General features: G+C 38.6%; 1 protein-coding gene across 1 annotated transcript in view; it reads right to left on the bottom strand.

The window, feature by feature from the left end:
• Window positions 1-13,444, bottom strand: part of SCIN (scinderin) — an 86,573-nt gene that overhangs the window by 15,853 nt on the left and 57,276 nt on the right. Inside the window, exons 6-10 of the mRNA XM_004602219.2 lie at window positions 12,451-12,583; window positions 11,185-11,273; window positions 9,991-10,206; window positions 7,900-8,021; window positions 1,262-1,352 (exon numbers count right to left, since the gene is read on the bottom strand). Of these exons, the coding sequence (XP_004602276.1) occupies window positions 1,262-1,352; window positions 7,900-8,021; window positions 9,991-10,206; window positions 11,185-11,273; window positions 12,451-12,583 (651 nt within the window). The remainder of the gene's footprint in view (window positions 1-1,261; window positions 1,353-7,899; window positions 8,022-9,990; window positions 10,207-11,184; window positions 11,274-12,450; window positions 12,584-13,444) is intronic.

Raw genomic sequence — 13,444 nt, forward strand, 5'->3', positions numbered from 1 at the left:
CTCAGATTTCATCTACTAAAGTGTTCTATCTGTCTCTCTGTTTAATTTTTGGAGAAGCAATGAACTATACATGAAATTTAAGGGAAAAAAATTCCACAAGGAATTGAGCTGACTCATTATCAGTGATGAGGAAGTTAAACATCCCTGAAAATGGACTGCTTCATGCTGTTGTATCAAAACCAGCAGTGTAAACTTCTAGAGCTGGAAAAGGGAACAGGGCTTAGAGAAGGGGGTGGGGAAGAGATAGGGTGTGGAAGACAGTAGTGAAAGCTTACCGTGGGATTCCCAAGCAAATGCTACTGTTGGGGTTCAGAAGAGTAAATAAACTTTGTAGGCTGGTGAGTCAGTTCAGAGGTCTGAGCACACACTAATATCCAGGGGCCCTGGGGTCATTTAGGCACCACCCAGAGTGACCCACAAGCCAGAGTCACAGTAAGCCCTGAGCAACTCTAAGTGAGGACCCAAAACAAACTAGTGGAAAAAGAAAAGTATAGCAGACACACATTGAAACATATATTGAAAGAAAACAGAGTCCCACTAGAGTCTGTACTTAAGAGCCCGGCAAGCTACCGAGAGTATCCTGCCAGCATGGCAGAGCCTGGCAAGCTACCCATGGTGTATTCGATATGCCAAAAACAGTAACAAGTCTCACAATGGTAACATTACTGGTGCCCACTAGAGCAAATCGATGAAAAACAGGACAACAGTGCTACAGTGCTACTTAAGTTATAGCGTAAGGAATAAGGATACAGAAAAAGTGGGACTCAAAAATAAAACAGTCTGGGGGCTGGAGCGATAGCACAGCGGGTAAGGCGTTTGCTTTGCATGTGGCTGACCCGGGTTCGAATCCCAGCATCCCATATGGTTCCCCAAGCACCACCAGGAGTAATTCCTGAGTGCAGAGCCAGGAGTAACCCCTGTGCATTACTGGGTGTGACCCAAAAACAAAACAAAAAAAGAATAAAACAGTCTGAATGTCAAATGACTGTCATTAACACGTGCTGTGGTTCTAAAGGAAGAATTAATAGGGCTTTTAAATTGGTTACTAGTTAATTTTTTTCCCTTTGGCTTTGTTTGCTTTTTTCTTTTTCAGAATCTGAGAGGATTAGGGTAGCATGAAAGGAGGAAAATTTAAATTCAAAAGGAAAAAATGTTGATATCTAGAAAATGTCAAATCCCTATCTCCGCTTAGGTAGAGCGCTTAGACTTGAAATTCACCCAGACAACTTTGTGTGGCTCTAAGAGGGGTAAGTGTCCCCACCTGCACGGCCTGTCCCCCGAGCGACCGATCCAACTGAACAGTCAGGAATGCGGATGTGGTAAGCTCATCTCGAGTTGCATTTGCTCCTTGCCTGGAGGAATCAAAGTTAAGTAAGTTAGTCTGGATTTAGGTTTTAAGACCTTCTAATGTAGCCATTTCAAGCAGAGACTTCAATTTCGAAAGACCAAGAGAAAAACAACTGCTAAGTAGTAATAAAATAATTTCTGATCATACAAACGACCCTTGAGGCAACTGTGCTAAGTAAGCAATATCAAAAAGATGAATACCCTATGATTTCACTCAGAAGGGCACAGAGCACACACAAGAACAACAACAACAACAGCAAAACAATACCTTTAAACTTTGGCAACAAAATGATGGTCAACAGAGGGGAGGGGTCATGGGGTCAGAAACAATGAGTTGAGAAGGTCAAAGGAGAAAGTGGTGAACGGGAAGCAGATGTTTGGGGTGGGAATGGTGTGGGGTACACATTCATCCAGGCCCAAAGCTGTAGTATTACAACCAATGATACACTGACTAAGCAATAATAATAAGTCAAGAATCACTTTTTTAACAGGTTATGAGCAGGATGCTTGATCATGATCATATTTTGGAAGACATTTACATTGTCTTGTAATTGTCTAGAGGTTTCGATGGTGAGTGTCTTCACCTCCACTTCAAATGAAAGAAATTGGGGTTTAGCTTCTCATATAACTAAACTAAGTAATCTAGTCTGTGCAATATCAAAGTGGAAGTGTTTATTTTCAGAAACCACTTCCACAGTAAAAATAATACATCTGGGAAGTATTGAAAGAAAACAGAGCCTAGTCAGATTTGGATATTAAATCCACTATCTTTTATTATTAATTAATTAATTAATTAATTAATTTATGCTTTTTGGGTCACACCCGGCAATGCTCAAGTGTTATTCCTGGCTCTGGACTCAGGAATCACTCCTGGTAGTGCTCGGGGGGACCATGTGGGATGCTGGAAATCGAACCCAGGTTGGCCACGTGCAAGGCAAACACCCTACCTGCTGTGCTATCGCTCCAGCCCCTACACTGTCTTTTTAGACTAGTGAACATAGTACCAAATATCTGTGCCCAGAAAATGAAGCAAAAACAATTATCAGAAGTAACGAAGAGATTCTGATCATCAGCCTAAAAATTCTTTAAATGAATCATGAGTAAAACTGTAAAATAGGCTGACCTACCTGCAAATTACATAAAATTCAATAAATGAGTACGTGTAACTTACTTCTTCCTTTTCTAGGGCTTAGCATCCTAAACTGCGGATCGTGACCCCATAGAGGGTGGTATAACTGGATGTGGCAACAGTAAAAGGTTTCTTTCTGAATGCAGACTACAGAAATTATTTCAAAATTAACCTCATAATGAATTTGAAGTGTTTCCCCAGCAGTGCTCACCCAGGTTGCATTTATCAAAGGAAACAACACCATGAGTGGAAAAAGCTTTAGAAGTCCTGGACCAGGGCAGTTTGTGGCTCTAATCACTACTGCAATTTGCAGAGTAGCTTCGGGAAACCTGCCCTCTCAATCCCTTTCTAGCTCACTTATTCCAATACCCCCGAATCTCCCTGCTCTATCGACGACTCAAATCAAATATTTGATCTTTGATAAATGTAACTTGCCTTCTGGAACCTTGAGCGTGGCCTATCTGTTCTCTACCCAGTACAGATTAGCTACCAAGACCCCACCCACATTTTGGGTAACCTCCACAGTGTACCTTTTTCTTAGACTCCTAAATCACTGTCATTGTCATCCTGTTGCTCATCGATTTGCTTGAGCGGGTGCCAGTAACATCTCTCATTGTGAGACTTAATGTTACTGTTGTTTTTTGGCATAACGAATACACCAAGGGTAGCTTGACAGGCTCTGCCGTGCAGGTGTGATACTCTCGGTAGCTTGCCAGCCTCTCCGAGAGGGGCAAGGAATCAAACACGGGTTGGCAGAGTGCAAGTACTGGATATTTAAAGGGAGCTTGTCTTATTTACTCATAATACTTTGTTGATTCAAGGGCGTCGAGTGACTGATTTAAAAAAAATAAAAGTTCCTCTATTTTTCACTTTAGCAGTACATAAACTAAAATGGAAATACTATAAGCATGAAGTCTTGTGAAGCATTTCATATTAAAAAGTTCAACAAGAAGTGTGAAAAAAAAATGAGAGTAGAAAAGATATGTTCATGACAGACACATATCCAATTAGGAAGTGGTTCTCCTACTACAGATGCCTATAAAAGTAAAGCATAAACATTTTATCATGAGCCTTAAATACTAACAAACATTTCTGGGAGAATTTGGGTAAAGTGCATCCCTCCCATGCATGAGATCCTGTGTTTGTTCTCTCTTCTACCCCATCCTCCTCCCCATCTCCCTCAGACACATTCTCCTGACCCTGGTCGAATCTCCCAAGCACCAAGTCTGGTGCCCTGAGCTTTGTCAGAGGTCATTCCTGAGTACAAAGTCAAGATCACCCCTGCCACCCAAGAGGGGGGTGGGTGAGGCCTCGCCCCTCCCCAAGGGACCCAGCCCTGCAGCCGAAAACCTCCAGAACTCAACCACCACCATGCTCATGGCCACTCTCCATGTGCTCGGGTCAAGCTTCACCCATGAGTAAACCTATTCCTGGACTTTGCGGCTGCATTCCCAGCTGCACGACATCTCATACTACCTCACACCACTCATACTTCAAGAATAGTGCACGACATTTGATGGGGTTTAAAGTAGAAGGCAACCAATCGTAGAGGGAAATGTATTTTTACATTTATGTATATATGTGTATATATATGTATATGCACACAAGGCTCAACCCTTAACAACGTATTAGTAATCTCTTATAGAAGGGCTTAATAGGCCCTGGGTAAAATACAGCAATCTTCACACACTCTCCTCTAAGGAAAGTTTTTTGGAGCATTTTCAGCGGTTAATTCATAAAAAACCAACACAAAATAAATCATCTTGGTTCTGGTTTGGGGCAGGGGTTGGGGTTTGGGATGGAAACATCCAAAATATGGTGGTGGGAAGGTGTAATAGTGGTGGGATTGGTGTTTGAATATAAAGTGTAATCAAATATTGTGAACTACTTTATAAAAATAAAGCAAAACAAACAACAACAAAAAAAGAAAAGCCCCTGAGCACTACTGGGTATAGTTGAACCACCCTAACCCCACCCCATCTAAAAGGAAAATTTTGGAAGTTGGGTGGGGAATCATGAAGAGCTGAGAGAACAGCAGTCTTTATCATCTATCACTGCTTTATACACCCACAGTTTCTTGGATATGTTTCCAGTTTATTTCTTTTTCTAGAAGAAATACTTTCAATGATCAGATGACATCACTCAAGTCTGCCTCCATTTTGCATCCCCTCCCACCCAGTATTTAAATCAGCAAATCTGAAAAACATCATCAAACTTGCTTCGTCTGACATTCTTAATAAATACCTCACTACTTAACTCCAGCCCTCTTCCTTTTCCTGTCAAAGTGATCTATACTTCTATCCACAGAGATTCTAATTTGCTTTATGGATCTATGACCCAGGGGGTCAGGTACTCCACTACAATCAAGACATAATAAACTTGCTTGTAGCCTTTAATTTTGAAATCGTAGACTCAGGGGGGAAATAAAAGCAATTTACTTTGACATGATTTCTTCTTTATAAACCTATGGTGCTTGTTGCTCATTAAAAATAAATGCAGCATGAAAACGGAATTTACTGCTTCAAGAGATTCATCCTTGCCATTGTTCAATGCTTGTTCAATTTCAATTACCTGACATTCTAAAGTAAAGATCACTGCTGAAATATTTGTCTTCTATTATTTTAAAGTAAGTAACCTTAGAAATAGAGAAATTTGTATATTTAGTTCTGACTTAATTCTAGTCTGTCACCTTTAACTTTGACTTCCAGGCTTAATCCCTTTACATCCCTACCTGAAAATGATCACATAACCTGAAGTGTTGCTTAATTTCAAAGCCATTCTTCAAATAATCTACATAATTATGCAATGACTTTTTACTAACTTTATAAAGCTTGCAACATTTTGAAAACCACACAAGATTAGCATATTTATTATCTGTGATCTTTAGTGGTGAAACTCATAAAAGGACTCTCAAGTATCCAATTTATATTGAACCCAGGGCTTCACACATACAAGACAAGTACCCAACCACTGTATTTCATCTCTTATTGTATGTGATATATCTAATCTTCTTATTCCCTTTGGATGTTTTGCAGCTGTTACCAAATTTGTCCTCCTCCCGAATTCCTTATTTTAACAAACAAAAATGCTACCCATCTATATGATATTAGGGGTGGGGGAATGGGGTCATCTTAACTTGATCATCTTTTTCTTTTCCAGGAACTAATCTTTCAAATGCAAGTTCCTTAATTACTTGCACATTGCCTCATCATTTCCATCCCCCAGCCCTTACATTGAATTCTGGTCACAAGGCCACTCAGCTGTATTATTGCAACAAATTCCCAATGGCCTTCCATGCACCAGTCTTAGTGCAGAAGCACATTCCTTAGATGTCAACTGGAATCATTTTTAAGATGAAAACCATTACTGTCACTCCCCTGTGCAAATGGTTTGATTCGTTCTTAATGACCTGAAAATAAAGATCATTCTCAGCATGGTTTGCAAAGCCATTCCTAATTTGGCTTCTAAATTTCTGGCTTTATTCTTTGTGCCCTAATTCTGCTCCAGCTGTATCATTACTAGCAGATTAAAACAGTTTTTCCTAAATTGCTTAGAATGACTTTTATATTGCCTGTCTGTCTGGCTCTCAGTTGAGCCCCCATTGAGATGTCACTAGACTCTTTCATCAATAAATGGGATTGAGTTCATCTATAATTCTCCAAAGATCACTCACTCAGCTTGTTATTATTTTAGAGTCCTCATACATAATTGAAATGCCTGTTAGCCATTTGCTTCTCTTTAAAGTGCAAGTTCTTGGGGGTTCAATTTACACATACACACATACATATATGTTACACATATACATATAGAGTGCTCAATAAATATTTACTTCAAATGAGTTAAGGAATAGCTACTGCAAATCTATATCCTATTTCTTCTGCTTTAATTATATTCACATTACAAATAACTAATTCCTTAAAATAGTCTTTTAATTGATTGTTTAAACTTTTTTGGTTTGATCTAAAGGCCATAATCAATTATATTATTTTTTACATATGAAAGAGATTTAAGAGTAAGGATCAGAAACAGAATTAAAAGCAATGCTGAACAGCAGCCAAATACATTCCCATATACGTAATGCATTTTGTGCAAACATTTTTCTGAATTAAATTTCAGGAATGAAAATTGCAAATTAAGGAAATATTCCATAGACCTGGGTATAGATTACTAAGGCTTTAGGACTAGTGACCTAGAATTGAAATAGTCCTTAGCCAACTGTGAAGGTTGGGGGTTTGGCTTGAGTTAGCTAAAATGTCTCATTTCCTCTCCTTTTTCACTTTTGCAAATAATCTTGTTATTAGGAAAAGAGATAGTATATGGTAATATTCTAGCACTTCGCTGGCACAAATCTGTTGCTCAAAAACTTGCTATGAAGATGGCATATTAAGTGTCAAACTAAATAGCTAGGTACATAATAACATATAACAAATAAAAATATGTAATACATATAGCCTACAAAATCTTTGATAGTTGTATGATGTGGCATGGGGTCAGAAATGGTCATGGGTGCACCCAGTTGTGGGTGCAGAAACTCAGCAGTGCCACAATCTGAGCTGGTTTATTTGGTATGAAATAAGAATTTGGGTTTCTGTAAAAATCGCCCAGGCTAAGATGTGCCAGTGTAGTGAATCATTGCCAGTGGCAGTACATTAAAGTACACATTAACCACCTGAGAAACTTGTTAAAATGCAGGTTCTGCCCTAGTGGGTTAAAGATGAGGCTCGAGGTTCTGCTCTCCTAACCTGTCCTGAGGAATTCTCAGGCTTTTGTTTCCCAGGCCTCACTTGAGGCAGCAAGAACCTGTGGAATATGGAGATTCATTCCACCTCCTGAATTTGATTTGGCTAAAGGCACTGATAAGTGTAAAGTGGTAAGTGGGGATGAAGAAGACTCAGTTATCTCAGTCAGCAAGGGAAAGAACACCTTTTTAACAGAGAGCTGAGTCTATGAGCATTCACAGTGCTCGCTGCTGGCTGCCATTACGACTTAGGCAAAGGTCAGATGCTGCATTCCCTTCATACCTGCCACATACCTCTTCTCTCAACTCTAAATATCTTTTTTTTTTTGAGAATGCATCTGTCTTTTCCAGCATTTTCAGGATGTTCTAATTAACATGGTTTCACTTAGTAAAAAGTTACATGACTATTTGATTTAGTGCTTGTGTTCTCTTCATTTCAGAATAATAACCTAGCACAGAGTTATTTGTTTATACATTAAAAAAATTCTAACCATTTTGCTTGTGGACAGTAGCTACAAAATGAAGTCAAAATAGTACCAAAAATTAAGGACTAAATGTATGATATCCATATCTCACTGGGATTGTGATAAGATTATTTTTAACTTAATGAATTTAATGAAACGTGAATTTGGAGTAAAATTTGTTCATTGTGGAACTTAAGAATATAGGAAAGAGGAGAACTCACCATGTGTAGATAATTTGTCCTCTGGAATAAGAGTAGAGAATAATGTAGCAGTCACCACCAAAGAATTCGCCATACGAGTTTTTGTCAATTTCAACCCTACCATTGTTTTCTACTCGCCAAATCTGTAAAGGATACAATAATGTATAACAAGATTAGATTTTTACTGACCTAATACTATTGATATATTAAAACATTTCAGCACTGTTAGCACTATTAGCACTGTCATCCCATTGTTCAATGATTTGCTCGAGCGGGCACCAGTAACGTCTCCATTGTGAGACTTGTTACTGTTTTTGGCATATCAAATATGCCACGTGTAAGTTGCCAGGCTCTGCTGTGCGAAAAAATTTTGCCCTTCATTAAAATTTAATTGTCTTTCTTTACGAATCAAGCAAAAAAAAAAAAGAAATTCAGTTTGCTTGTGTCCTATTTTAGTGTTCATATTTTCTCTGTATCCTCCGCAGAACTTGGCCCAAGCTTGTCAATTAATGCCTTTTGCTTAATTGTAGCACTAGCACAGTCCTCTCATTGTTCATCGATTTGCTCGAGCGGGCACCAGTAATGTCTCCATTGTGAGACTTGTTGTTACTGTTTTTGGCATATCAAATACACCATGGGTAGCTTGCCAGGCACTGCTGTGCTTAATTGATCAGTGAAAATATTAGGACATCCCAGTTGAATAATTAAAATTTTCAGTTCATAAATATAACTCTCTTGGGGAAAGAGTGGTTGGCCCACACCTAATGGTACTCAAGATTTACGTCTGGCTCTATGCTTAGAGATCACTCAAGGTTGTGCTTTGGTGACCATAGGCGGTATCAGGAATAGAACTGACTGACCATGTGCAAGACAAGAATCTTAACCTCTGTAATATCACTCTGGTACAGAAATATTCCTACTCTAAAGGAATTAAACAAAAAAAAAACCTCTTGGAGGAGAAATTTATAAAGTAAAGGAACAACTCAGTGGTACTTACATTAGTTCTGTTAAAAATACTATATATAGTTTGAGCATAACTGTAGCACTGTAGCACGGCCCTCTCCTTGTTCATTGATTTGTTCGAGCGGGCACCAGTAACATCTCCATTGTGAGACTTGTTACCGTTTTTGGCATATTGAATACGCCATGGATAGCTTGCCAGTCTCTGCTGTGCAGGCGAAATACTCTCAGTAGCTTGCCAGACTCTCCCAGAGGGGCGGAGGAATCGAACCTGGGTCAGCCGCAGGCAAACTCCCTACCTGCTGTGCTATCGCTCTAGTCCAGTTTAAGCATAAACTATGTCAAAATAGAGGGAAGCCTTCTCAGGAGAGATGAGCTTGAGAACTAAATTTCAGAGGGGGAGCAGGCAAGTTAGCCAGCAATAAGAGCGCTCAAAGCCTTGGTAACAGATCTCAAGGGGGTGAGCCCTTGCTTTGCTGTTTGTGATGAGGCCAAGAGGAAAGAAAGGCCCAAATCACAGAAAACCCTGTGAAGCCTGCTAAGAGGGGAAAAATTGTTGTGAGTCATTAAGATATTTTAGAACAGGAAGTGACACCACTCAGTTTTTTATTAACTCAAGAGTGGGGTTGAGTAGAAAGAGATTTGAGTTAGGGAGAATGATTAGGAAATTTGTTAGCAACTTTTGCTGGAGAAAAAAGGAATAATCAATAAGTTTAACTCAACATTCTAAAAATATTTGTGATTTTAGTACATATACACATGCCGGATGTACCTTATGAATTCTTCTAAGATCGGAAGGAAAGATGTGATAGTTATTCCATTTGGAGCAACACAGTCTCACTAGACAATCCCAATTCTAAGAATCAGAATTTCTGGACCAGCAAATAGCTGGGTTCCAAGCCAGTTCTTCTTAGTACTAATTGGGTGATCTTGCACATATCAACTAACTCCTTCAAACCACAACATAAATAAATATATTATAAACTAAGGCTAAAGATCAGGCATCTCATCTAGCTTTAACTTCCTGAATTTAATCCAAAATGAACTGTGTTTACTACTAAGGAAAACTTATACTTTATAGACTGTAGTTTCCTTAACTTATATTTCCACAAATATCAGAAAAAATTAAATAAAAGAAAACCAGGCCAGTACCTTCACGTCGCCAGAACCATCGTCCACCATGTTGTGCTGGGCTGCCATCTGTGGGGAGCTGTGTAATTTTGAGGCATCGAACGGAATTTGTTTTATGTGCGCCACTTTCTCTGTGACATACACTTTGCCAAAGCCATCACTCTCATCCTTATCTCTCCAGTCCTTAAAGAACTGTTTGAAAACTGGTGTTTCACCTCCTTCTGGAAGAACTTGAATCTGAAATTTAAACAATAATAATAATCAAAAACAAGCAGTTATCTAGCAGTGAGGAAAAAAACTAAGAAAATTAAAGGATTATTTTGGCCTCTCAGATGACAGGTATAAACTCAGAAGCTAAGATACTTACATGAAAGACAAAGAAAAAGTTATTAAACAGAAGTAAAAATAATTCAACCCCATGTGTCACACATCTAACTGAAGTGACTTTCACTGAATTTGGATATATGAACAATGAATAAAGTTCAATATTGCTCCAATAGGTTATCATTGGAGCAAAGTAAACTTTATAGTTTCTCTATGTTTCCTTATGTTTCCTTCACAGGAGGTTTAAGTAATCTAGAAAAATTATCTTGTGTTACTTGTGACAGGATATAAACATGAAGATGAGGCTGAGACAATAATAAAAGAAGTTTCTAAGTTGATTTCAAAAAATCTGATAGTATCTGAGTGTCAGTCCATATTTGCACAATTTTCTCAAAGGAACAGCTGAGTTAATTTAACTGTAGTGGATTTTCTTGAGTTAATAATGGCTTTGGAGGAAGTGGTTGGTTTTTTCTCAGTCACACACTATATCACTGTATCACTGTCATCCCGTTGCTCATCGATTTACTCGAGTGTCCGCCAGTAATGCCTCCATTTGTCCCTGTTGTGTTCAGGGCCAGGGAAATGAGGGCCATTATTGTTACTGTTTTTGGCATACTGAATACGCCACATATTCAGAATCTTGCCAGGCTCTGCTGTGCGAAATTCTGCCAGTCACACACAGCTCCCTGAAATCTGATTCCAGTTTTTCCACATTTTTATACCACACCTGGATATATCTAAGGACAAATGACCCAACAAAGGACACACTCAAGTGAAGATTGGCTTCACACGCATACGTGAGTGTGCAACAGATTCCATTGTGAATTTTATGAATACATTATGGGCACCCATGCTGAAGTTTTTCTGTAGCCAGTTCATTTCCAGACATACTTGGGTATTGGTGGGATAACTCATTTGCTGTAGGAACTCTTCAGCTGTCTTCATTGCAGCCTTTCTCTCCTGGGGATTAGCATCTTTCCCTAGAATACAAAATAAATTAAAGACAGACAAAATTTCAAAGAAGGACATTACATAATGAAGGAACATATGTGTACCAAAAGAATAAACATGGTAACTTTCTTTGAATGTAACAGTAAAGTTGGCAAAACTTCCTACTATTAATGCATTGATATTAAAGCAATTTGTGTTAATTAAACCATATTCAAATGTGAACCACTGATATGTGCTGGTGCCAACAAATTAAATATATTTAATAATATAAAGAAAGACATATTTCAAAAATATTACTTTTACATTGCTTTCATGTGTTTTTAAAATAATTTACAGGGGTTATGACAGAGGGTAGGGAGAGTGCTGGCCCAGCAGTGCTCAAGAGCTACTCCTGGCTCTGTGCTCAGGAGTGACCCCTTGTGGTACACAGAGGACCACACATATGCAGTGGTGGTGTTGAAACGGTTTCCAAATCAGCAGCAAGCAAGGGAAATGCCTTAACTCTTTTACTATCTCTGGCCCTGTTTTCTTTCTTTCCTTTCTTTCTTTCTTTCTTTCTTTCTTTCTTTCTTTCTTTCTTTCTTTCTTTCTTTCTTTCTTTCTTTCTTTCTTTCTTTCTTTCTTTCTTCTTCCTTCCTTCCTTCCTTCCTTCCTTCCTTCTTTCTTTCTTTCTTTCTTTCTCAATCCACACCCTGTAGTGCTCAGGTGCTACTCCTGTCTCTGTGCTCAAGGGACCACATGGTACTGTAGATCAAACCTGGGCCTCCTTTATGCAGAGCACAGTTCACTATACTGAGCTACTGCTCCAGGCCCCACATTTTTTTTTCTTTTTGGGTCACACCTGGAGATGCACAGGGGTTACTCTTGGCTCATGCACTCAGGAATTACTCCTGGAGGTGCTCAGGGGACCATATGGGATGCTGGGAATAGAATCTGGGTCGGCTGCATGCAAGGCAAACGCCTACCCACTGTGCTATCACTCCTCCCCTGCCCAAGAGTTTTTTAACCACATAATTCCTGTCAAATGATGTTAGTAGGAAGAAGATATGGCTTTATCTGTCTTCAATTTATGAGACCTCTTTGTAGGTGAAGGTTTATAAAAGTCAAGCTTCCTTTTAAAGAAAAAAATGCTTTGTTTTGTTTTTAAAAAAAACCCTCTGAATAGCTAAAACTCTAATATGGAACAATGTCAATGACATCTTTTACCTTTCCAAACAAAAATTTGTTTTGCAGCACCATGGTCCAAAATAAAGCATTCTTCGGAAAGCAGCATGGCCATGGAGAAGGGGTTTTCTTCTGCCACCACACTCACTTTCATGGACCCACTGGCATCTGAAACCTAGGAGACACTCCATGAGATCATTGTGGGATAAATCATATATTCCAAAATTAGATTATGGTCATGGACCCGTCAGCCTCAAAATATAATAAAAAAACAAAACAGAGCACCAAATTGTGAATTTAAATGGGAGAAATATATGGTAGGTCAAGTACATTCCAATACAAATATAGCCATTAAAAAAAAGATAACCCTCCAAATTAATGAACACAATTATATTGTAAAATGTTATTTTTGTTTTTAAATTCATTTAGCTGTGAAGTCCCCAAACTCTGAAAATAAATTCCCACGCAAACCCAGAACTAACTAGAACTAGATTGGCCAATGCTCGCATTATTTTTACCATGTTCCCTTCCAGTTCTTTGATTTCATAATTGTGCCGTCCCGTAACTAATAAATCCTTCATTATGACTAAAGATTTCTTTTTGAAGTAAGTGAAGGTTGTGTTAGTTTTTAAAAGCCAAGATTTCTAAGTAAAATTCCACAAGCATTTTCACTCAACGAAGGAAAAAGTGTGTCTGTGTATTCACGTGGTGCCAGAGATCAAAGCCAGAACTTCACTCATGCAAGACATGAGCCTGACTGCTGAACTACATTCCAGTTACAAAGGAAAAAAATTTATGAATGTAGTATCTCAGAACATATTTTGACAATTTATAGAACAGCAATTTATAGAGCAGCAATGTATAATTTTGTTGGGCAGAGCATTAAGTCACATGATGTTTATTTTTAATAAAAATAACAAATCCATTGCGGAACAAAGAACAAATCTGTTCTCATATTTCTTTCTGAGGAGAAGAGGGGAATTATAAACATTAGCAAAGAGAATCTCTTTCTGGAGTCAATCCTCCTCAGTGGTAT

The sequence above is a fragment of the Sorex araneus genome, chromosome 1 (assembly GCF_027595985.1).
Source record: "Sorex araneus isolate mSorAra2 chromosome 1, mSorAra2.pri, whole genome shotgun sequence".
Taxonomy (NCBI): Eukaryota; Metazoa; Chordata; class Mammalia; order Eulipotyphla; family Soricidae; genus Sorex; species Sorex araneus.